Source organism: Dipodomys merriami, unplaced genomic scaffold (assembly GCF_024711535.1).
Source record: "Dipodomys merriami isolate MVZ:Mamm:240054 unplaced genomic scaffold, mDipMer1.0.p SCAF_31, whole genome shotgun sequence".
Classification (NCBI taxonomy): Eukaryota; Metazoa; Chordata; class Mammalia; order Rodentia; family Heteromyidae; genus Dipodomys; species Dipodomys merriami.
The window spans coordinates 4,956,292-4,982,607 of record NW_027204604.1 but is presented as its reverse complement, the minus strand read 5'-3'; the positions used below and the strand labels follow the sequence as shown (position 1 = coordinate 4,982,607).

At 37.9% G+C, this 26,316-nt stretch overlaps 1 protein-coding gene and 1 pseudogene across 6 annotated transcripts in view; both read left to right on the top strand.

Annotated features, from left to right (window-relative positions):
* The window catches only part of Rps6kc1 (ribosomal protein S6 kinase C1), a 159,166-nt gene that overhangs the window by 5,990 nt on the left and 126,860 nt on the right, over positions 1–26,316 (top strand). For all 6 annotated transcript variants that reach the window (XM_070041510.1, XM_070041514.1, XM_070041512.1 and 3 more), the window contains exons 2-3: positions 8,166–8,201; positions 21,825–21,945. In XM_070041510.1, coding sequence (XP_069897611.1) covers positions 8,166–8,201; positions 21,825–21,945 — 157 coding nt within the window. The remainder of the gene's footprint in view (positions 1–8,165; positions 8,202–21,824; positions 21,946–26,316) is intronic.
* LOC138841245 (small nucleolar RNA SNORA70) lies at positions 5,246–5,369 on the top strand (annotated as a pseudogene).

Sequence of the window (26,316 nt, the reverse complement as noted above, 5' to 3'; positions counted from 1 at the left end):
TGTTTTGTTTTGTTTTTTTTTTTTCAGCGACAGGTTTGCTCTGAGGCCGGTTTGGCCTCCAACCTTCGATCCCTGTATGGAAGCCATGTCTGAGTTTTTCATGGCTTTCGGTAGGAAACTTAGGAGATATTTTGATTCATTTAAAAGTTGTGAGGGTGCTTTCTGTCAACTAATTGATCCAAGTCTTAGCATCATTTCTTTGTGTGTGTGTGTGTGTGTGTGTGTGTGTATATACACTTGTGTACGCACGCGCGCGTCCCCGCGCCAGTACCAGAGCTTGAACTAAGGGCCAGGGCTCTGAATCATAGCTTTTTGCTCAAAGCTGGCGCTCTACCACTTGAGTCACAGCCAAACTTCAGCTTTTTGCTGGTTAATTGGAGATAAGAGTCACACAAACTTCCTGCCCAGGCTGGCTTGAAACCTTGATCCTAAGGACTCAGCCTCCTGAGTATTACTAAGATTAGAGCCGCGACTCCCAGCAATTAGTACATTTTGTTTGTATTTCTTTGCTCATCTGTAGTTTGAAAGAATCGCATCCCTCTTCTAAGAAAGCCAAAGGTTAGATAAGTATATACTTATTTATTGTTTATGTGTTGTTTGTGTTCATTATGCCAGACATTTTGTATATATCACTCAATGTTATCCTCATTTTAATGATCAGGAAACAGGGATTCAAAGAAATTAGTAATTTGTTTGTTTTTATATTTGCAAGACAGTAATTGATCTGGGATTTGGGACCAGTTCTGCTGAGCTCCCAAGATATCTAAAATGTTTTGAATTAACTGTATTGTAATTAATTTTTAAAGGAGTGGTACAGATTAAGTAGTAATATACATCTAGAAAATTTAGTATGCATGTGTGATAGACAGCTTGGGAAGTAGGTCTTGAGAAGAACTTGAAGATTAAGTAGATTTTAGGTGAGTTTTGGGTGTGCCAGTGGCAGGTGGCCTTTGGAAATGGTGTGCAGGTAGAGATGTGAGGTGGTAGGGGTGAGCAGGTTTGTTAAAGATAAGGAGAACACCAGGTCTGGTTATTGCATATTGCTTTTCTGAAAACTTCCCGTTTGCAAGTAAGGTTATTATATAGGTAGATTGTTAATTTCAGGTTGTCTAAGAAATTTTATGAGATTATGGGAGCTTTATTATGCCATTCTTGAAACCTTTCTAGTCATTGGTATCTTCAGAATAAAAATAGACAAGTTTCCTGCCATGTGGTTTATATAATCAGGACCATGTTTAACAAACATGATTTTTGTATAACACTACTAATTCTTTATTGTAACACTAACCAAAATTGTATTTTATTCATCTGCTCATATGCCTGTGTCTTGTGGTAGATGTAGAGTACGTCTCTGTCACTGGAAATTATTTCCTCATGTCAAATGAGGCAATACTTAGTACATATGGCTGTAATAAATGGCCGAATGTCTTCTTTTTCCTTCTAGGCAGCACAGTCAATAGCTGCTTAATTCCAGGCATTGAACACTAGGAGGGCTGCAAGGCTGAAGAGAGCCTGGGCCTTTCTTCTTCAGGTCACTGAAGTAAAGCAAATTACTGTACTTGAAGAAGGGCAGTAGAGTAGGAAAGGGTTAAATGCCCCAGATGCTACAGAAAAGAGCTGTGGGAAATGAGAAGACAGAGCTTGCTCCTGGCAAAAAGGATCAGAGAATGTGTACCAATTAAGACAGGTAGTGAAAGATGGAAGATGCTATAAAAGGAGAGGGCATTGAAGGTAGAAGAAAGGAATAGAGCCTATAAAGGCTGGGGATAAGGAATGTATGGAATCTCAGTTGGAAACACCGAGTATCATAATTATTCGTGTTCTTTGAAAAAGGAAAGGGTAACCACATTCAGACCTTTAATCTCTTAAGCCATGGACTATTTTCTGAATTTAGTTTTATTATAGTATAAATTAGATGATTAGAAGACATATTTCCTTAGGATTAACCAAATGCAGGTAATATGCAACGTATTACAGTGGTTATTTAACTTGAAAATTGCTTATGCTGACTTTTTACTCCCAACTGTTTATGTCCTTATTGATTGCTTATGTTGCAGACATTGTTTTTAAATTAAGATTTGAGTGTTAACATAGATTTTTTTTTTTTTTTTTTGTCGGTCGTGGGGCTTGAACTCTGGGCCTGGGCGCTGTCCCTCAGCTCTTCAGCTCAAGGCGAGTGCTCTACCACTTGAGCTACAGCCCACTTCCGGTTTTCTGGTGGTTTATTGGAGATAGGAGTCTCATGGTCTTTCCTGCCCGGGCTGGCTTTGAACCGCGATCCTCAGATCTCAGCCTCCTGAGTAGCTAGGATTACAGGCGTGAGCCACCAGCGCCCGGCATAGATATGTATTTTAAAGATAACTGTGCCTAATGCTATAAAAATAAACATATTTATTATGTTTTGAGTCTTAGTGAGAAAAACATCTTTTCTTGGGAGAATTAAATCACCTAAGAAGTGCTCCTTTGAGAACTTCATGAGATAAAATTAGGAATGTCTTCTGTATGTTCCTGCTACTGACTTTATTCTAGCTCTAAGGGACAGTTTCTATATTCTTGCTCCATGCAGGTTATGTTTATAGTAGAATTAGAACCACTGAAAGTACTAGTGTTAAATTTTGGAAAGCAAGAGGGCTCTTTGATCTTATATCCTTTGTGCAGTACTGGAGCCTGGCAGGTTCAGTTAATTTTGTGTCTAATTACAAGCATGCTAACAGATTTCCTAGTTCAATTGTTGCATTTTATTTATAGAGTAACTTTTTATTTATTTTTTAAATTCTTAATTTTAGAATAACTTTTTTCCTTTTATTTACTAAAACCTAAGATATACAGAAGTTTCTAGATAAGCTATACAGATGAGTTGCAGAATTTTTTTTTTTTGTCAGTCTTGGGGCTTGAACACAGGGCCTGGGTGCTGTCTCTGAGCCCCTTTGTGCCCAAAGCTGGTGTTCTACCACTTGAGCCACAGAGCTGCTTCTGGCTTTTTCTGAGTAGTTTATTAGAGGTAAGAATCATGTACTTTCCAGCCTGGGCTGGCTTCGAACAGTGATCCTTAGATCTCAGCCTCCTGAGTAGCTAGGATTGTAGGTGTGAGACACTGGCTCCTGGCTTGTCTTTATTTTTATCTAGAATGAATATCCTAATATAGAATTGGAAAATTCTGTTATAAATTTTCTTTTGATTTTCTAGTTGAAAGAGACACAGATATAAAAAGACTATCAGCAGTATTTCTGGCTATTTTTATCATGTGAAGTTTGCAAAATTTTCAGATTCGTAATAGAGATTTCTCAAGATTAGGTAAATGTTAATTTTTTTGCTTGTATTCTTTCTATATGTTTGGAAACCAAAAGGTATCTGTTCATTTTTAAAAGACAGTGCTGCCTTAAGACTACAGAATTGTTATTAGTTAATTTTGAGATAGGATCTTCCTTTCTTCATGGGTGCGTGGCTGTACTGTGATATATATTTTTTCTCTTGTCAGTTGTAGGGCTTGAATTCAGGGCCTGGGCAGTGTCTCTGAGTATTTTTGCTTAAGGCTGGTGCTCTATCACATTGAGTCATAGCTCCTCTTCTGGTTTTCTGGTGGTTAATTGGAGGTAAGAGTCTCATCTCACCATCTTTCCTGACTGGTCGGGCTTCAAACCATGCTTCTCAGATATCAGCCTTCTGAGTAACTAGGATTACAGGTGTGAGCCACCAGCACCTGGCTGATCTGCCTATTCTTCCTGTCATAGCTGGTGTTGATAAGCATTAGCCACAACACTCAGCAATGGGTTAAGAAGGGGCCTTGTGAAGTTCTCTGCCTCCATTTGCCTTAAACTGTTTTCAGCCTCTCAGGTAGCTAGGATTGCAGGTGTGAGCTGTGAGCAACTGGAAACTCTAGAAACCTTTGTACAAAACAGTTGAGATTCATAGCTTACACATTTTTAGTCACAGACATATAGGATGTGTCACAAACACATGGGTTGTGAGGCCCTGAGTTCAAACAAAAAACTAATGTGAGAAAATAACTTTAGCAAACATTTCAGTATATACAGGTAACTAACTGCTATACTTTCTTCTTGAGACTTTGGGATTTTTAATAATATTGAAAACTGGAATTTCTTACTTGTTGTCACTACAGACTGGGGTTGACTGGATGGCTTAAGCAACAAACATTTATTGCTCACAGTTCTGGAGGGTGGAAAGGGGCCAGCATATTGAATGTCTCATGAGGGCCTGCTTCTGGATTGAAGATGGTGAACTTTTTGTACGTGTGTGGGGGGAGGGGGCGGGTAGGGACAATAAAGAGACAGAGATAGAGAGGGAGAAAGAGAGAGAATGAATATCTGTAATTTTCTTTTATATATATATATATATTTATTGTAAAAATACTGTACAGAGGGGCTACAATTACATAGGTAAGATAATGAGCACATTTCTTATTGTAATTTTCTATAAGGATAGTAATGGTAATTACTGCTCAAAGACCTTACTTTCAGACATTGCTGCACTGGGAATTAGAGCCTCAGTGTATGAGTTTTAGGCAGATTTAGACATTCGATTAATAGGCCTTACTTTCTACCTATTGCTTTCATGAAAACTCATAGTAAGTTGAATGTACAAAACTTGTGCACTGACTTATCTTACATAGGAGTTCTTCTACTTTAGAGAACTAAAACATGTTCTAAAATCTCTAATTATGATTTGTGCAGGTATTGCTTCTTAGGTCCCAACTATCTGGGTGGCAGGGGATAACCAGCTCAATTTCTTGCCAACCAATGACACTTGTGGCTCTGCAGGGAAACTGAGGAGAGAGGAGCTGAAATGTGTGAGAGGGAGCTTAGATTTGGTAAGAAGAAAATTGCCTGTGCGAGCTAGGCTTTGAAGTACCTGCTGTGCTGCCAGTTGATTTTTATGTGTGTTACACAGTTTAAAGATGTTAGTAGATTCATGTGAACTCACAGTTTTTCTGAAAGTCAGGATTGCGTGCATTATATTGATGAATACGCTGTTTGGTTTATCATCACAATGAGAAATATTTAGTATAGTGTGTAGTCCTAATTAAAAAATTTATTTTATCATTGCTAACCTACATTTGGAGATTTGTATCCGTGAAAAATGAAGAGCGGATATGTCTTTTTCATATTTGATTATGTGACATTTAACATTATTTAAACATATTACTTTTGTCACTTTATCTCTTTATTATTAACTAGCAGCTGCATGCAACTAGTGTTCAGAAGACTTGAGTACAAAGGTTGCCTATATACATCTAGTTAAGCTGGTTTAGATTCCCTTCTTTGTGGGGCCCCAGTGTGCAGTGCCTGCCAGGCGTAGCTTTCTCAGTAGTGTGTTAGCTTGTTGCCTGAGTTGCCCTAAGGGATTCAGCCCTTTCCAAGGGACATTCATGTCTGTGATCTTTAGGTGTCCCCAGTGTAGGCTCCAGATAATTCTGGGGGAGGGTCTTTGGAAAGTTCCAGGGCACAGTGACTGCCACCTTGGCCAAGTCATTGTGTCAAAGCACAGTGAGCTGCAGGACAGAGAGCATGTGAGTATGGTCCTATCCAGGGCTAGGTTTAAATTCCCTGCCAGAAGATCTAGGTCTAAAAGAAGTGGGGTATTACCAAGTGTTAATGTGAATCAGTTTGAAGACTTGGTGCCTGAGAAGTGGCTTGCCCACAGGCCTGTGTGGCCTGCTCTGTGGTTATCTCATCCTACCAGGCTGCATTGTCCGGATGGTTGAAGCAAAGCATTTAATTTCTCAGAACAGTTAAGAGATAGTTATCCTCACTTCTAACTCTCTTTTATTTTCCTAAATTCAGAATCTACTACTGGTATGAACAGAGGCAGAATGGCTGCACAAGTTGTGATAGCATTCTCAGGTGTGTTCCAACTTTTGGTTGGTGCCAAATTAAGTAAAAAATGTTAATAGTGATAATAACATGTGATAACACATTGAATGGCTAGAAGACTTTGGGAAATAGTGTACAGTACATCATCTTTTTTAGAGATTTATAGACATTTTAATGTATCAAAATTTTTGAGGAATTATGGTGCAAAATTTTTTTTCTTAAGTAATGGTAAACTGACTGATTATTGGTCTCTCTCTTGAGAGCACTTGTTTTGATGTGTATTGCTATTCCATGAAAATGATTTGTGAATAGTATAGTTGTCAATACATGATGATAAAATTCTCTATGCCAAAAATTAAAAAATTAAAATTAAAAAATTCTCTATACCAAGAAACTCTTCAAGATATGTTTAGTAGTTACGAGCTACTTATAGTTAATACTTGCAGAGGAAACATATGACCTTTATTATACTTAAAATGTTTTATCTTTTGGTGTTACTGGAATTTGAACTAAAGACCTATATTGTTAGGCAGGTACTCTACCACTTTAGCCATGACCTCAGCCCTTATTGCTTTAGTAATCTTTTTGAATTGGGTTTCCATTTATTGCCAGTGCCAGCTTTGGACTATGATCTGTGACCTAGTCATTAACTTGAAATAACAGGACTCATCACTTTAAATTTCAAACCTGATGGATTTTATTGGCTGAACTTTTTGGACTTTCATTTAGAAAAAAACATTACTACTATCAGTCTAGTGAACTTATAGTAGTTTTGTTTTCAAATTACTACTTGCAGCACTGATTACTAACATAGTTTTAAAAGTTAAAAATATTTGGGTCTGAGGCTGGGTACTGTGACACACATGCTTGTAATTCCAGCTATCTGGTAGGGAGGACTAGCCTGGGGAACAAAGTAGCTAGCTACCATCTCAATGTATAAGTTGGACCTGGTGTTACTTATCTGTAATCCTAGATACTCAGAGATTCTAGCTATGCTGGTAATGAAGAAAACTATGTAAAGTCAAATGGTTATGTATCTTCTGATTTGGAGTTGTTAACATTTTCCTGGAGTGGTATATCTTAAGGGAATCTGAAACATAACATCAAACTAAGAAATAATTTCTCCTGTCACTTGAAGGTCACTTGCATGTGTTCAGGGAGATTATTTATAAATTCAGGAAATCTTTTGTGGTTTCAGAGTAATATAGTCAATAAAAATGTTAGCCATATCTGAATAAATCTTACTATGGGTGACTCTATGTTGACTGGTTTGGTGGATTGATTATTAATTTACTGGTTATTCATGACTTTTTATCAGTAAAATTTACAAGATGTACTTATAGGAGAGAAAATAAACCATTTAGATCTTTGAAATAATAGTTGTGTTCATATTTAATTATGTGAAAAGTGTGTGAGGAAGGAAAGGACAGTGAGAGGGGGGAAGGGAAAGACAAGGAAATGAGGAGGGAGAGGGAGGAGAAAGTAGGCAGGGAGGGAGGGAGAGACTGGTATTTGAAAGAAATAGTTACAATGAATTATTTGAATAATACATGATTGTTAGTTACCTGTTTTAATCTCTTCTAAATATGTATTGTTGAATATGATGGTCTTAAGCTGGTTTTTTTTTTTTTTTGTTTTGTTTTGTTTTTTGGTGATAGTCCTGAGGCTTGAACTCAGGGCTTGTACACAGTCCCTGAGCTTTTTCATTGAAAGCTAGTGCTCTATCACTTGCGCCACAGTTCCTCTTTCAACGTTTTGGTGGTTAATTGGTGATTAGAGTCTTCCAGACTTTCTTGCCCAGGCTGACTTTGAACCATGATTTTCAGATCTCGGCCTCCTGAGTAGCTAGAAAGAAGAGCTGTGGCTCAAGCTGTAGAGAGCTAGCCTTGAGCACAAGAGGCACAAGGACAGTACTCAGGCCCATAGTTCAAGCCCCATGACTGACAAAAAATAAAAATAATTAAATTTCATTGATCTGAATGTAGATTCATATACAGCTGTAACAAATAAGAGACTTCCTTTGTATACAAGTACATTAACTCTATTCTTCTAATTTATATGTAGGCTGGGAAGTGGATAGACAGCTAACAAACAAGAATGTAGTTTGGAGTTATTCTCGCATTAATGTAACACATGGACTTAATTTTAGTTTTTTTCCTTAACTGTTATTGTTTCAGATAATTATATTATATAGCTGGATATTTAGTAAGTGACATAGTACTTATTTTTCTTTTGTGCAAATTTAGTTTTTGTATAAATACTACTGAAAGTAATTATATATAACATCTTAAATTTTGATAATGATTAGATATTTCTGTGTATGTTTTGTTTCAGGTTGTTTCACGAAGAAATCCAGAGGATGTTCAGGAGGTAACCTGTTTACCCATATAAAAATTTCATTTTATATATTAGATAAAAATTTAACTAAATACTTTATTGAAGAGATACCCGAATTATTTGTCAGTCTTTGTGTTTGTTGGAGATGGTCTTTAGTGTACAGAATAGTAGCCAAAGAGCCCAATATCATGTAGGTGTTAAGTTTCTGTAGGTATTAGGTTGTATAGAAAGAATTTGAGGAATTATAGTGCTTTTTAATAGTGATAATTGTAATTGGAACTAATATCACTAAGATTGCAGTTTTAATTAAGGGCCACTACCAATTTCAAAATGTTATTTAATAAAACATAAGTATTTGATAACTAATATTATTTTAAAAGATCATAATCTTCACCTTGAAAATTTTCTTAGGTATATAGCTGCTTCTTTTTAACTTTTTAAGTTCTTTTGTGTTTCTTTCTCTTTTCCCCCTTTCCTTCTCTCTACAACGATAATAGCCTGCTATCTCTTCCCTTAAACCTGTACAATTCTCTATTCTGTGTTTATTAACATATATTTAGGAGTTCTTACTGAGGAGTTTGTTTCTCGTAATGTGTCTTGTTTTATGTTCATTTTCATTCCTGCTCATTTTCATTAAGACCCTCCCTCCCCCTTACCATTCAAATGTTTAAAATTGTGCTGTAATTTAGCAGACTTGATTCTACAACAGTATTATTTCTCCCAGTTGAATTCAATTATCTTTATATGGAGTATACAATTTCTTTTTAGACACAGGCCTCACTAATCACTGAACATACCTGGCTTGATTCATCTAAATTGATTGTTACTGGTTGGTGTGTGTATCTCCCCTCTACCAGGTTTAGAAAATATTTTAAGTTTATACATTGCTATTTCTTGATGTATCTGATCTGGTACTTTTTTTTGTCTTATGATTAAAATATACAATAAAAGGCATGTGTAAAAATGGGTTTGAGATACCTTCTCTTCCACAATAGAAAGGAAAAAGGGAAAATTATTGTAATATTGTTATTTTGAAAGGAAAAGATGTAATTTCTACCATTGATTAAGTAGTCTGGTTACATACCAATTGAGTGAATTAATTATTCTGTAGAATTCTAATTATGTTGGATTAATAGCAAATACTAGTCTATTGCACTTTTGAAAATCAACAGGTCTTTTAATATTGGAGATAGGTTGTATTTCTTTGAATGAATTGTCTGTTTGCTGTGCTGTAGTTTGTAGCTTGATGTTCCCCTTTTCCAGGAAGAATCCTGAACCTACTTATCCATGAACACACTCTCTGCCATTTCCTTAATCCTTTTTTGGGGAAAACTCTTTTGTAATAACAACTGGTGGTGAACCATTCATCAGAAAACTCTTGTAAGTGTCTTTAGTTAGACAATTGCATGATCCTTTGTTAGAAGTGATATAAGTTTTTACAAAACGTCTTCTTCAAAGGCAGAATAACTTGAAATTATAATAGTACTCTTTTTTAGTTTCTCATTAATTTTAAACATTGTCATTCTCATTTAGGACAAGAATTTATTATGTGAAACTTTGTTTCCATTTTTTTCCTTTCATTTTCTCTCTCCATTACCTAATTCATTTAGTTATTTGTAATATAGCCAGCCTTCATAGGGATATTGAGGACTATACTGTGTGTGTGTGTGTGTGCGTGTGCGTGCGTGCGTGCGTGCGTGCGTGCGTGCGTGCGTGCGTGCGTGCGTGCGTGCGTGCGTGCGTGCGTGCGTGCGTGCGTGCGTGCGTGCGTGCGTGTGTGCGTGTGTGCGTGTGTGCGTGTGTGTGTGTGTGTGTGTGTGTGTGTGTGTGTGTGTGTGTGTGTGTGTGTGTGTGTGTGTGTGTGTGTGTGTGTGTGTGTGTGTGTGTGTGTGTGTGTGTGTGTCCTGGAGCTTGAACTCGGAGCCTGGGTGCTTTGTTTTTTGCTCAAGAATAGTGCTCTAAAGGCTAGTGCTCTACCACTTGAGCTATAGCCCTGCTTCTGGTTTTTTGTTTTTTGTTTTTGTTTTTGGTGGTTAATTGGAGAGGAAAGTCTTACAGACTTTCCTTCCCCAGGCTGGCTTTGAAACATAATCCTCAGCCCTCAACATCTTGAGTAGGTTGGATTATTGGCATAAGCCATCAATGCCTGGCCTATGCTTTTATAATAATACGCTATTCTTAAAATTGGAGAAATGTTGCTGTTTTTCTTTCATGTGTACTTTGGTATATACTACCAGATCTCAATGCTGAAAAATATCCATGTGGAGTAAAATATTTAACATTATTTATGGTTCCTTTTTTCCTAAAATATTTTAGAAAATTCCCTCTCAATTTTGTTTATAAGAAAAAATGTGGGCAGGCATCAGTGACTGACGCCTGTTAGCCTTTGCTACTCAGGAAGCTGAGATGTGGAGGATCACAGGTGAAGGCCAGCCTAGGCAGAAAAGTCAGATTTGTCTTCAAAATGCAAAATTGGGAGCTCCAGTGGTAGACTTCCAACCATGAGCAAGTGAAGTGAGAACACAACACCTTGAGTTCAAGCCTCATTACTGGTGCTTGAACACACACACACACAGAGCAAAAATTTTATTGGTGCTTGAACACATACACACACAGAACAAAAATTAAACAAACAAAACACTCCATGAATGGCTGTAGCAGTACAGCCACAATTAAGCTGTGGTTGCTTGCCAGTAGGTTCTCTAGAACATGAGCAGCTCGTGAAAGTGTGAAGGATCTGGAGCTGAACCCTCACATTCCAGCTTTTAAAATAATAACCTATAACCACTTGTCTACAGGTAGCATATTTCACAAGTGAGGTTTGGGGAAGGAAAAGAACCGCAATAGAGCTTTCTATGTATTATACCAGAAAGCTCTATAAATTTTATATCTTTTCATAAATAAGATTGTTTAGAAAGTAGGTACATACTTGGAAATGTGTCAAGGGAAAAGAAAAGACTGTTAAAAAGAGGGAAGGAAAATCTGTAAGCAAATAGTATGGTTATGATGGTGATTAGAAGAAAAGATGATCCAGCAAATTTTAAATATTATGAACTTAAAAAGGATGCTGTGAATTGAATTGAGTAATTTTGCTAACATATAGGGATCTAAAATCTGTTGATATCATTAAATATAACTACTTGGGAATGAGACATTTTATCTGAAAGTATTTAAGGGAATGTTTTTAATGTTTTTAATTGAGTTTTAATTCAATTTGTGGTCTATGTATAGTTGTCACTGGATATATCATTCATATATTTTCTTTACAGTGACTTTGATGAGTAAGAAATTTATACAGGTTTCATTCAATATTGCAGTAGATGTTACACAATGGGAAAGCATCAGATAACAGAAAGTAAATTTTGCGTATGTCTTTGGGTACTTTTTTTTAGTCTAAAAGTAAGTATTAGCACTTCCTGTTGTACTGGAAATATATTTTTGCTCATTTTTTCATTTTGAAAACTTTTGGGACACTTTTAAAGTTTAGTTAAAAGGAGTGAGAAGAGTTGAGTGCAGGTGACTCCCTCCTGTCATCCTAGCTACTTAGAAGGTGAAGGTTGAGGATCAAGGTTCAAAGCCAGCTCAAGCAGGAAAGTCCATGATACTCTTACCATCCAGTTTACCATGGGGGAAAAAAGAAACCAGAAATGGAGGTTGTGGCTCAAGTAGTAGAATGATAGCCTTGGGCAAGAAAAGCTCATGGACAGTGCCCAGGCATACGCGCACCCCCTCCCCCCACACATACACACAGTGAGAAATAATGGAGGCAATGGAGGTGATGGTTTGCAACACGTAGATATTTTGGTCAAACAGCCGTAGTATTGTGAAGGAGTGTGAGTGAGAAGATGAGGGCCAGGTGAAGAAGCACTGCTCTTCTTGCTCTTATGCTAACTCTTGCTCTGACAGATTCTGTACATGTTTAGACAATCTGATATTTTAATTATTACTGTGATTACATTGTTAAAATTTCCCCTTAAGTTATTCTTCCATTATTTAAAAATGACCCTAAGTAGGGCTACAGGAATGGCTCAGATAGTAGAGTGCTTGCCCTGCAAGGTTGAAGCCCTGAGTTCAACCTCCAGTGCTGCCAAAAGGAAAAAACAAAACAAAATAAAACAAAAACTTGCTATGGGCTGGTGACTCATGCTCTTACTCCTACCTCCTGAGGAGGCTAAGCTCTGGAGGACTGAACTTCAAAACCAGTCCGGAGGGGCTGGGAAGTTGGCTCAGTGGTAGAGCGCTTGCCTTGCATGCCTGAGGCCCTGGGTTCGATTCCTCAGCACCACATAAGCAAAAAGAAAAAAGCCAGAAGTGGTGCTGTGGCTCAAGTGGTAGAGTGCTAGCCTTGAGCTGAAGAGCTGAGGGACAGCACCCAGGCCCAGAGTTCAGGCCCTGTGACCAGACCCAAAATAAATAAATAAATCATTAAAAAAAAAAACAAAAAAAAAACACCAGTCCGGGTAAGCAAGTGTGAAGTTCTCAGTTCAAACTCCAGTACTGGCAGGAAAAAAAATACTTTAAAAATGAATTTAACTAGAACACCAGTTTCTCTATAAATTTAATTATTTCCATAATCTACAGACTTTTAAATAGCTTTTATGTTCAACTTTCAGTGTCTTTAGTTAACTTTGGGTATTTATCTATTTCATAATGTCATTGACTTTATTACAGAAGACTTGGCTTTCATGATCTATCACCCAGTACTACCATTAAAAATAGAAAATAGCACATTTTCCTCACAACAAAATTGTGTTCATGTGTGAAGATGAGAAACTACAGAGAAGTGAAAAAAAGATAAGATCATGTGCAATCTTGCCATTCTTATCCTGAGACCTTTTGCTTTTTTTTTTTTTTTTTTGTCGGTCGTGGGGCTTGAACTCTGGGCCTGAGCACTGTCCCTCAGCTCTTCAGCTCAAGGCGAGCGCTCTACCACTTGAGCTACAGCGCCACTTCCGGTTTTCTGGTGGCTTATTGGAGATAGGAGTCTCACGGTCTCTCCTGCCTGGGCTGGCTTTGAACCACGATCCTCAGATCTCAGCCTCCTGAGTAGCTAGGATTACAGGCGTGAGCCACCAGCGCCCGGCTACCTTTTGCTTTTTATACCTTGAGCTCAACTCCCAACTCAGTAGATCCTCCCCCTTCTGTCTTTCACTGATATTATTGGTTCTTTGCTATCAGCATTTGTTTTGTGCTGTGATGTTGTTTTTTTTTTAGGTTGGTCGGTTGTGGGGCTTGAACTCTGGGCCTGGGTGCTGTCCCTCAGCTCTTCAGCTCAAGGCTAGTGCTCTACCTTGTGAGCCACATATGGACTTTTCTGCCTGGGCTGGCTTGAAACGGTGATCCTCAGATCTCAGCCTCCTGAGTAGCTAGGATTACATGCGTGAGCCACTGGTGCCTGGGTCTTGTTTTAAAATAAAAAAAGCTTCCATCTTCTGGGCCACCTCACAAGCACAGGATCTTTTGCAACACTGTATTTGGTTTCTTCCTTACTTTAGCCTGGTCCTTTGGTGTTGTCAATTTCCTCACTGTAGAGAAACTTCTCCTTAGTGGTTATCACCTATATGCGGATGGTTCTGGAATGTCTATAAACTCTAGCCAAATGTCTACAACTGAACAACAAATTCTCCTTCTCCGCCTTCCCCTCCTCCTCTTCTTCTTTCTTTTCTTTTTTTGTCCATGTGAGGGCTTGAAGTCAAGGCCTGGACTCTGTCTCTGAGCTTTTTTGCTCAAGGCTAGTGCTTTACCACTTTGAGCAACAACTCCATTTCCTGTTTTCTGGTAGTTAATTGGAGATAAAAATTTCACTGCCTTTTCTCCCTGGGCTGGCTTTGAGCATCATTGCTTAGATCCTAGCTTCTAGGATTATGGGTATGAGCTACCACAACCTGCTGAACTTCTTTCTTGTCTTAGTGCTGCTGCTTCATGGCTTCACCTCAGCGAGTGTCACCAGTAGGGGCCAATTTCCAAAGCCAAAGTTTTAGAAATGTATGCTAGGTTATTCTTCTACCTTCTTTAAAACATTATCCTAGTCTTTCCTTAATTAGAGTATAAATCACCTCTGCCTTCTATCCAGCTGTCTAGAGGAGCCTCTTCTCTACCATTCTAGTGCTGCCCCATCAAGCATTTATCAGCCCATCTTGTGATGTATCACAGGGCTGTCTTGTTTTTCCTAACTAGATAGTGAAATTGTCAGAGCAGGGACTATGTTTCTCATCTCTTCATCTATTGTGGCCATAAAGTGTTTTGAACGAAGTAGGGATGTAAAATACCAAAGTAAGTAACATGTAATGCCAACTACTCAGGAAGATGACAGTTTGATGTTAGCCTGGGTAAAATGTTACGACTCTTTTCTGAACCAGTATCTGGGTGGTATGTATATCTTTTCATCCCAGCTATGCAAGAACAGTCCAGGTACCTGGATATAAACATGAGACCCTAGCCAAAAATAATTAAAGCAGAAAGGGCTAGCAGTATGGTTCAAGTGGTAGAGATTTTGCCTAATTGAGGTTGAGGCCTGAGTTTAACCTCCAATACTATACCAAAACCAAAATTATATGAAATAAGGGCATTCACTATGTTGTTTCCATTCATGCATATAATGATGTATTTTGATCATGTTCACTCCCTGTGTTACCGTTTTTCTTCCACCTTTCCTTTTCCCCTCTGTGATGATTAATCTTGATTGTCAACTAGATTGCAAAATACCTAGGAGATTATTAATAAAGCGCACTGTGGATGTGTATGATGGCATTTCCAGAGAGAATTAAATCGTGATGGCTCTGACCTAATCAATTTGATGTATTATGAAATACAATGGCATTATTTGGATGTGGTGAAAAGAAGATTGGGCACAGTGGAGGAAGTCACTGGGCACATGTTCTTGAGACTGACTATATGCTGCCCTGGCTTCTTCCTGTGTTTCCCTTGCTCTACTTCCTGACTGCCATGAGTTGATCAGTTCTTTTCTTTTGAATGCTCCTGGTGTTCTGCCTTGAAATTTTAATTTTTTTTTGCTACTTTTAAATACTTATGTCCTAAAATGGGATCTTTTTTTGCAGAAAGGTCCATGGGCTGTTGAGAACAAAATATATCTTTGAAGCTGTTGCATGGAATATTCTTCAGCCAACTGCTAAGTCTATTTGTTTTATGTTACAGTTTAACTATTACTTTTCTTAGCCATTTTGATAATGTTATTTGATCCTTCCATTTTCTAGTATCTTTTACAATTTCTTTAGTGTGTCATAGTTGTCATTATAGGGGTCTTCAGCATCTTTGCTTAAGTTTGTGCTTAGCTATTTTATTTTATTTTTGGAGACTGTTGTGAATGAGATCTTTCCTGACTTCTGTTTCAGCAAGTTTGTTAATAGTGTAATAAAAAACTATAGATTTTTTATATGGTAATTTTTTTATCCTGCTGCTTTGCTGAAAGTATTTATCAGATGCAAATCAGAGTCTTTTGGAGCAGTCTTTTTTTTATTTTTATTTTTTAAAGTATAGGATCAGATCACCTGTAATTGGGATACTATAACTTCTTATTTGCTATCCTTCTTTTTCTTGTTCTATTACTCTGGCTAAGAGTTCAGTCACTATATTGCATAAGAAGCTAAGAATGGACATTTTTGTCTTGTTTCCAATTTTCAATTCACTAACAGTTTGTCATACATAGACCTTATTTTGTGCCAGTACTGAGCCTTGTATGTTTGGTCTGTTTTGTCAGCTCTTTGCTGGTACTCTATTATTTGAGCCATGCCCTCTCTCCCTTCTCTTCTCTTCTCTCCTCCCCCCCCCCCAAACCCCCAGTTGTCTGGAGGTAAGAGTCTTGAGGATTTGTGAGACTGGGATGGCTTTGAAATACAATTTTTCAGAGCTTAGCCTTCTGAATAGCTAGGATTATAGGTCAAGCCACCCCAATGCCTGGCTGATAGTTTATCTTTTTTAATGTTGAGGAATGATTCTTCTCTTCCTACTTTATTATTTTTTCTTTTTAATCATTGTTGAGTTTTATCAGACCTTTTCTTCATCTTTTGAGATGCTATTTTTGTTCTTTATTCTAGATATGTGCTCTATAAGGTTTTATTGATTACAGCATTAATAGAATGAGACTAACTTGATCATAGTGTATGAACTTTGTTCTCTTACTGAGTGACTTTCTCTCTCTTCACTTGATTTGTTATACCTAGGGGAATTTTACTGTTATATTTCTACTCATCTATAATATATCTAATCAGTCTTACTCAGTCTTATTCCCTTTCCCCCTTTTCCCCTTCTTAAAACAATTTCAGGGCAGGGAAGGTGGCTCAGTGGTAGAGTGCTTGCCTTGCATGCATGAGGCCCTAGGTTAGATTCCTCTGCACCACCTAAGCAGAAAAACCTGGAAGTGGCGTTGTGGCTCAAGTGGTAGAGTGCTAGCCTTGAGCTGAAGAGCTGAGGGACAGCGCCCAGGCCCAGAGTTCAGGCCCCACAACCGACAAACAAAACAAACCAAACAAAACACAAAAACAATTTCAGTAGATATCCATGTTCAGTTTTAGTCGTTGTAACCTATTTTATTATCCTTAAGTAATTGCACAAGTTGCAGGAATTCCATTGATGTTTACATCAATATTCATAAAGGAAATTGGTCCTTAGTGTTCTTTTTTTCTTTATTCTTACCCATTTCTTTATTCTACAATATTGGAATTGTAGAATGAATTTGGATACATTCCTCCTTTTCTATTTGAGGGACTAGTTTGAAGAACATGGTGTTGGTTCTTTAAAGTTTTGATAGAGTTTGAAGAACATGGTGTTGGTTCTTTAAGGTTTTGATAGAATTTAGCAGTGAATCTGTTTAATCACGGGATATTCTTTAATGAGAGGCTCTTTATTACTGCTTTAATCTTATTTGCTGATTGTAGATATGTTTACATTTTTTCTATCTTCTTGGTCAAGTTTTGGTAGGCCAGTCATATGTAGAGATTCATCAGTTACTTCTAGGGCTTCCAATATACTCGAATGTAATTTTTGAAAATATTTACTAATGGTCCTCCAGAATTCAATGGCATCGATTGCCAGGCTCCCCTTTTTATCATTTAATTTTTTTTTTTTTTTTGTCAGTCATGGTGCTTGAACTCTGGGCCTGGGCGCTGTCCCTCAGTTCTTCAGCTCAAGGCGAGCGCTCTACCACTTAGCTACAGTGCCACTTCCTTATCAGTTAATTTTTAAAATTTGAGTTTTCTTTTTCATTTGGTTTGTTTGGCTATGGGTTGGTCAAACTTGTTTATCTTTTCAAGGACTGGACCATTCCATCTATACTTTTAGGGTCCATTTCATTAATTTCAACTAATTTGGGTCTTTATTATTTCTTTTCCTCTACTAATTTTTCATAGAGTCTTTTCTAATATGTGTCATTAGGTTATTGATTATCTGAGCTGTTATTTTTGTTTCTTTTCTTTTTTTTTTTTCTTTCTTTCTTTTTTTTTTTTTTGCCAGTACTGGGACTTGAACTCAGGGCTTAGGCTCTGTCCCTTAGCCCATTTGCTCAAAGTTGACACTGCCACCTGAGCCACACATCTACTTCTAGCTTTTTGCTGGTTAATTGGAGATGGGAGCCTCATGGACTTTTCTCTTTTAACTTATATCCTCAGATTTTCTGCGTAGCTAAGTATGAACCCCTGGTACTTGGCATGCCTTCCTCATTTCGGTATAAGATTCCTTTAAGTTAATTTCCTCCTCTCCCTCCCCCTCTCCCTCTCCCTCACCCTCTCCCTCTCCCTCTCCCTCTCCCTCTCTCTCTCCTTTTCCCTCTCCTTTTTTCCTCTCCTCCTCTCCCCTCCCCTTCCCCCTCTTCCTTCCTTTTCTTTTATGCTAGTCCTTGGGCTTGAAGTCAGGGCCTGGACACTGTCTCCGAGCTTTTTTTCTGCTCAACACTAGCACTCTACCACTTGAGCCACAGTGCCACTTCCAGCCTTTTCTGTTTATGTGGTACTGAGAAATTGAACCCAGGGTTTCATGCATGCTAGGAAGCACTCTACCACTAAGCCACATTCCCAGCTCTTTCCTGCATTTCTTCATAGTGCTTTTGAAGTACTTTAGTTTGTGTTTACTTTGAAAAATCTTTATTTCTATACCAATTTTAAAAGGATAAGTTTGTTGGATATAGTAATCTTGGTTGGCAGTTATTTACTGTCAGGGCATGAAATGCATTATTTCATATTTTTCTTGTTTTTAGAGTTTCTACTGTGAGATTTGATGTAATATTTTGCCTTTGTAATTAAGTTGGGTGCTGCCCCTTAGCTTTTTGCAAGGCTAGCCTTCCCCCACTTGAACCACAGCTCCACTTCTAGCTTTTTGGTAGTTAATTGAAGATCAAAGTCTCTTGGACTTTCCTGCTGAAGCTGGCCTCAAATCTGAATACTCAGATCTCTACCTCCTGAATAACTAGGACTAGAAGTTTGAGCCACTGGTGTCCAGCTTAGTAAACTGGGATTTTTTTCAATTTCAGTTTAGGTATTCTTTCTTAGTTCTGTAATAGTACTTTTTTTTTTTTTTGGGTCTGGTCGTGGGTCCTGAACTCTGGGCCTGGGTGCTGTCCCTCAGCTCTTTTAGCTCAAGGCTAGCGCTCTTCCACTTGAGCCACAGCGCCACTTTCGGCTTTTTTCTTTTTGCTTATGTGGTGCTGGGGAATCGAACCCAGGGCCTCATGTATGCAAGGCAGGTGCTCTACCACTGAGCCACTTCCCCAGCCCCTGTAATAGTATTTTAACTGTAATGTAATATGACTTGGAGAATTGCTTTTCTGGTCATGTTTGTTTGGGGTTCTAAATGTCTCCTGAACTTGGATGTCTATGTATTTCCCTAGATTAGGGAAATTGTCTCTTATAATTTCATGAATAGGTTTTCTATGCCTTTAGTTCATAGGCCTGTTTGTTCTATCAAATGGATTCTTAGGGTTGACTTTTCATTCATGTCCTAGAGATGTTGAAAGTTATGATCATGATTGTTTTTTTCTTGTCTTCTGAATATTTCTTTATTCTGATCTTTAAACTCTGATGTTCTTGCTTTTGCTTGATCTAATGAATAGGTAGAACTTCGTGTGTTTTATTTGAAACATCTTTGAGGTCATTGATCTTTTTTTTTGGTGGTAATGGAGGTTTGAACTCAGGTCCTTGTGCTTGCCAGTAGGTATTCTACTACTTGAGCTATATCCCCAGCCTTTATGGATGTCAAAAGTTATATTTTTTACTTTTAGATTTAATTATTGACTTATAAACCTTTCTAGAAATCATATTGCTTTTTAAAATTTTTTAAATTGTGGATTTTCTTAACAGACACCCTTTTCTTAGAGTTACTCCTTACTATGACTCAGAAATGAAACAAATAGCAATAACAAAAACAATAAAAAATCTGCATATATTTAAATATAGTAGAAAATAGAAACATAAGGTTAGGAATGAAAGAGCTTTAAGTTGTTTATAGGATAACTCCTGGTTAGGAATTAAAAAGTGTGAAAGCTGAAGATATTAATAAAATAAAAGGGGGATAGGGCAAAGAAAATAGGAAATAAGATAGGAAAGGAGAAGTAAAGTATATGGGTTGAAGTTATAAAGGAAGAAAATGAGAGAAAACAATGAACTAGGGAAAACTGTCAAAAACCCAAACAAATAGAAACAAAATACTTGTTCTCCCTCAAATGACTCTTACCAGTTGAAGCTGAGGGCCTCAGGGTTGGGGGTCCTCTTGCCTCAGAGACATTCCAGTGCATGTTTGGTATGGGGAAATTTCCAAATGGAGGCTGCTTTCCATCAAATATCTGTGGTCCTCTGTGAGTAGTCTGTGCAAGAGGGGAAAGGCACTGGATGCTGAGAGATCCTACATTCCTTATCCTGCAGTTTTCTGTCATAGCACCCTCCACCCCCACTTGTATTTTCACATACTAGTCTCTGAATTATTTCAGCTGCATCCCCAATAATCACCATTGACCTCCCACACTTCCCACCCAAGTAGATCTGTGTCTATGAACCTTGAGTCCATGTCTCAACCAGTTTCCTAGGCCAACTCTAATTCTTGGGTGGTTGCTCACTTAACCAGTGGAAAAGAGAAGGTCTTTGGGGTTTAGAGATAGAAAAATACAGAATCTTTCCTTTCTTACATTTGACTGTAATACCTCTACTAATATGATTCAATACTGTAATACCTACAGTAAGCCAGGAAGTACATGGGGCCTTGCTTGCACATCTGATTGCTGCATGGATTGCAGATCTCTGGTCTTAAACCACATTATTGCAGAGTGCCAGCTTGTGTACCTTTGTAGTTCTTTGAGTCTTTCCTTTGCTTTTCCTTGTAGCCTCCCTTCCTCATGGTACCTAGCACTCTATGTTAGCCTTGTTGTTTCTTTTACATGTCTAATGTTCATTTGGTCTCTGTCTGGAATGTAGTGTTTCCCTTCCTTTCCTTTCTGTGCCACTCACTTCTGTCAGCAGCAGAGTTTTTGAACTTTGTTTTAGAGACCTGGAAAGTGCTGGGTACCTCTAATCCTGTCTTCTCAAACTCTAGCAGGTATCTCTTAAACAGTATCTGTTTACCTGCCTGGCCTAATATTTAGTCATTAGCATTGCAGTGCCTTATACATGAAAACATTTAGAATTTATTAGAAAGGAAGTGACTAGTTTTCAGAATGACAGGAATTTAAAAACTCATTTTCTCCATTTTGTGGACACTGAAGGGCTGGCCAGTGAGTTCAGGGCTATATGTCAAGTCATTTTTACAAAGTGTTTTTTTTTTTCTTTTTCTAATTTAATTTGAATAAGGTTAAATAGCTCAAACTGATGAAAGCAAACCTCTTGTTATTTGGTTAGTCTAGATGGCTATTTTGTTTTTGTTTTTGTGCTGTCCTAGGGCTTGAAATCAGGGCATTGGCACTGTCCCTGAGCTTCTTTGACTTAAAGCTAGTGCTCTACCATTTGAGCCACAGCACTACTTCTAACCTTTTCTGAGTAGTTTATTAGAGATCAGAGTCTCCCAGACTTTCCTGTCTGGGTGGCTTCAAACTGTGATCCTCAGATCTCATATTCTTGAGTAGCTAGGAGCTATTCAATGCCCATTTAAAAAAATATATTAGTTTAAATAATTTTCTGATCAATATTGGCATCCCCAGAAACCTTATTATTAGTTTAAAGTGATATTTTTGAAAAAAATTATGAAGTTAATATTAATTACTTGCTATACAGCCACTTCAGTTTTACACATTTTATATGTATCCATTAAGTAGATATTGTATATGTCCTTTGTATTTAAAGATTGCCTTAATTGGTTACTTTGTGTTTGTAAGCATGCTATGTTTGAAAGCTATATTTGTCATCTAACTCCAGGCCAATAGTAATTGGTTTTGGAAGTGATTAGATGACATTTTATATAATATGGATTTTCTTTGTGCCACGTTGAATATTTTTCCAGTTACGAATAATACTTGTTTAAAAGGAAACTTAAAAATCAAGTGGAGGAGTATATTTTATACTTTAAAGCAGTATCAGTTCATTTTAGACAGTTACTCTTTTTAGTTAGAAAGTATGTTTGCTTTGCTTAGTAATTTTGAACACTATAGTGAAATTATGTGTGGCTTGGATATTGGAATTTAAATGGTTTTGTTGTGGAATACACATTTCCTTTTTTTCTCTTTAGATAATCGTTTGGAAGAGATATAGTGATTTTAAGAAACTGCACAAAGAACTATGGCAAATTCACAAAAACTTATTTCGACATTCAGAATTGTTTCCTCCATTTGCTAAAGGAATAGTGTTTGGTAAGTGATTGTTTTGATCACTTTTTTTTGTTTGTTTGTCGGTGTGGGGCTGAACTCTGGGCCTGGGCATTGCCCCTCAGCTTTTCCGCTCAAGGATAGTGCCCTACCACGTGAGCCACAGCACTACTTCCAGCTTTTTTCTGCTTATGTGGTGCTGAGGAATCAATAAGTGATTGTTTTGAAAGTATAATTTTAAAAAAGGGAGTAGCTAACTTTTTGATTAGTCACTGGTGCTCAGCTATTTTTAGTATTTTTACTGACCTATTATCTCTTACATTTACACTCACTCTGTTGCACTTCTTTTGTACTTCCAGTCTTTTTTGCTGGCTGTTTTTTTTTTAGCCTCTGGCTAAAGGGAGAATTAAGAGGGAGAGTGAATGCTGGGCACTGGTGGCTCATGCCTGTAATCCTAGCTGTTTATATGATTTTATAACCAGTTTTTATAGTAGAGTTAAAAAACATAGAACGTTTATTTAAAAGTGAAAGTAGTATATAGACGGTCCGTAGTGATGTACCCCAGACCTGGGAGTCCAAGGATTGTTCTTATGCCAATAAAAGTCTACCTTATTCTAATAGCTACATAGATAGGTTCTGTTCTTTGTGGTTACATACAAAGTTTCTATTCCTTGTATAATTTATTAGCTAAATTTTACTGGTACATTATTTCTTGTGTTTTTTGCTGTACTGAGGTCCTTATTTGTATATTGCTGTGCAATATATTTAATTAGGATAAAGTTATGGGAAATAGAATTGCCCAGGCAAGGGTCATGCATATTTTGGTCATTTTTTGATGTTTATTACTGTACTGTTTTTAAAATAATGATAACACCAATATCTTCCACATTGGAATAATTTTCAAAATTAAAACAATTAAAAAAAAATTTTTTTTTTTTGGTCGTGGGGCTTGAACTCTGGGCTTGGGCGCTGTCCCTGCACTGTCTCTGTCCCAGCTCAAGGTGAGTACTCTACCACTTGAGCCACAGCGCCACATCTGGTTTTCTAGTGGTTTATTGGAGATAAGAGTCTCATGGACTTTTCTGCCCGGACTGGCTTTGAACCGCGATCCTTAAATCTCAGCCTCCTGAGTAGCTAGGATTACAGGCGTGAGCCACCGGCTCCTGGCTTAAAACACAAAATTAAAACAGGAACATAGCTAAGAAAAATGAAAGCCTAAACACATTATTGAAGAGTGTACAATAAAACAATGGTTACCTGCTTTATGTTTTCCATCTTCTAGAGATAACTGAATTTTAATCTTTCCTGCTTTTTCCTTTCTCCTTTCTATTTCTCCTTTCCTTTCTTTTTCTTTCTCCTCTTCTTTCTTTTTTTCCCTCTTCTCTCTTATCATCTCTTTCCCTTGCCTATCTCCTTTTCCTCTTTGCCAGTGCCTGCTTGACTGCCTGCTTGCCTCCCTCTCTCTCTCCCTGTCAGTTCCTTTCTTATTCTCTTCTCTTGTTTATCCATCTTCATCCATCCTCCTGCCTTCCTGCCTGTTTGCTTCCTGCCTGCCCTTTTCTTTTTCTTTCTTCCGTCTGTGTTTTTCTCCCCTCGCCTTTTCTTTCTCTTCTTTTTCCTTATCTCTGTGTCTCTGTCTGTCTCTCTGTCTCTCTGTCTCCATCTCTGTCTCTGCTTCTTTGTCTGTCTCTGTCTCTCTCTCTCTCCCCCCTCCACTCCTGCCTTGACTCTTCTTTTTAAAATGTTTATTTCCATACTTGTAATGGTAAATTTTTACCTTATGTTTTGAACATATCTGTTGACTTGCAATTCTGATGGGTAAGGATATAAATAACTTAAATTGTTTTTCTGTATTATTACATAGTGTATTTAGTTTCTCTATTGACTATATACCTCTATTTCTTATTTCCTAACTGAGGATAATATCACTTATCTTTGTAACAACATTATAATAATATGTTTTGGCCTTCCTTTAACCTGTTCAGTTGGTTTTTACCACTTAACTTTTTTTTTTTTTTTTGCCGGTCATGGGGCCTGAACTCTGGGTCTGGGCGCTGTCCCTCAGCTCTTCAGCTCAAGGCTAGCGCTCTACCACTGGAGCCACAGCGCCATTTCTGGGTTTTTCTGTTTATGTGGTGCTGAGGAATTGAACCCAGGGCCTCATGCTTGCAAGGCATGCACTCTACCACTGAGCTACCTTCCCAGCTCCCACCACTTAACTTTTGAAATATGTACTCATGTTAACATTTGTCAGTTTGCTCAATAATAATTAAATATAATATATGATGATTCTAGAAGCTGATAGTAAATAATATAATAACATTATTATAATTATTCAAAATAACTTCATTATACAGTCAGATAATGTACCACAATTACTTACTGTTCCCCAGTATTCACTTGTTTATTTTATTTTATTTTTTTTGGGTCCAGTCATGGGGCCTGAACTCTGGGCCTGGGCGCTGCTGTCCCTCAGCTCTTCAGCTCAAGGCTAGCGCTCTACCACTTGAGCCCATAGCACCACTTCCGGCTTTTTTCTTTTTGCTTATGTGGTGCTGGGGAATTGAACCCAGGGCCTCAGGTATGCAAGGCAAGTGCTCTACCACTGAGCCACCTTCCCAGTCCCCTCCAGTATTTATTTGTAACAACTACTTTGCCAACGTATGAAAAATATTTTAGTGACGTACTTTTGTCTTATGCTATATCATTAAATCAAATCACATCACATTTTAGTTTATTAAATATTTAGGCTATTCCTTTTGTGATAATCAGCCTCTAAGATAATCACCTACAGTCTTGGATTTCACATCTTTGTGTTCTACTGTCCCTGTCCCAGATTGTACCTAGGTTGGCCCTGAGACCAATAGCAAGTATATCATTTCTCAGATTTATTTACAAAAGACTGGCTTTTCCTTTTAGTGTCCTCCTCCCTCCTCATACACACACAGCTTGTTCTGAAGAATGCCAACTTCCCTATTGTAAGAACACTGGCAGCCTATGACAAAGAGTATAGGCCTCTAGCCAACAGCCAGTAAGCATGAAACTTACCATAATCATTTGAATGAATTTAGGAGCAGTCTCTAGTCCTAGTGAGCTTTGAGATGACTACAGTCTTGTGATTTCTAACAAATCCATGAGGGGCTTGGACTTAGACCACTTGGACATACCATTTACCTTAGATCTCAACTATGTGAGATAATAAGTATAGATGTCTACACTAAATTTTAGGTTGATTAATTACATATCAATAACTACATTACAAATTTTGTTACTTTGAAGTCAAGTGCTGACGTGACAAAAACTACATATGTAGAGAGTGGACTTATAGGCTAGGAAGGGGTGTGTGTGTGTGTGTGTGTGTGTGTGTGTGTGTGTGTGTGTGTGTGTGTGTGTGTGTGTGTGTGTGTGTGTGTGTGTGTGTGTGTGTGTGTGTGTGTGTGTGTGTGTGTGTGTGTGTGTGTGTGTGTGTGTGTGTGTGTGTACTGGGGCATTCAGCTCAGGGCCTGGGTGCTGTCCCTTAGCTTTTTGCTCAAGGTTAGCTTTCTGCCACTTGAGTCACAGCTCTATGTCTGGCTTTTTGGTGGTCGGTTGGAGATGAGAGTCATGACATTTTTTTGTCTGGGCTGGCTTCAACCATAATTATCTTCAGATCTCAGTGTCCTGAGTAGTAAGGATTACAGGTGTGAGCCACTGGTGTCTAGCTAATATGTGGGCTTTGAGGAGAGACAATGAGTGTCTGAAGTGCTTTCAAGAAGTAACTAGGAGTGATGTGGTCTTGCTAAGACTGCAAGTGGAGACTATAGAAGTTGGATAAATGTTACTAGAAAGTAGAGGAAAGGAGGGTCCTTCTTTTTTTGGGGGGGGAAGGGTCCGGTCGTGAGGCCTGAACTCTGGGCCTGGGTGCTGTCCCTCAGCTCTTCAGCTCAAGGCTAGCGCTCTACCACTTGAGCCACAGCGCCACTTCTGGCTCTTTTTCTTTTTTGCTTATGTGGTGCTGAGGAATCGAACCCAGGGCCTCTGGCATGCAAGGCAAGTGCTCTACCACTGAGCCACCTTCCCAGCCCAGGAGGGTCCTTCTTAAGTTTAATAAAAGTTTAGCAACAATGTTGCATATAGTTATATGGAAAATATACCAAATAAATTGCATGATATAGCTAAGGAGATTTCCAACCTGTGTTCAAAATAGTTGTATTTTTTTGTTTTTGCTCCTTATAATAAAATGTGAGAGAAAGAAACTAAAGGAAGGATTATTAAACAAAAAGGATCTAGGATTTATTTTGGAAATGCTTAGATAACAAGAAAAAGAAAAGGCTGTAGAACAAAAATCAAATCCAGGATACTGTGGGCACACATAATCTAAAGATGAAGCCCAAGATGAACTATTTTTTATGACTCCAGAAAGATTTAGTCAAACAA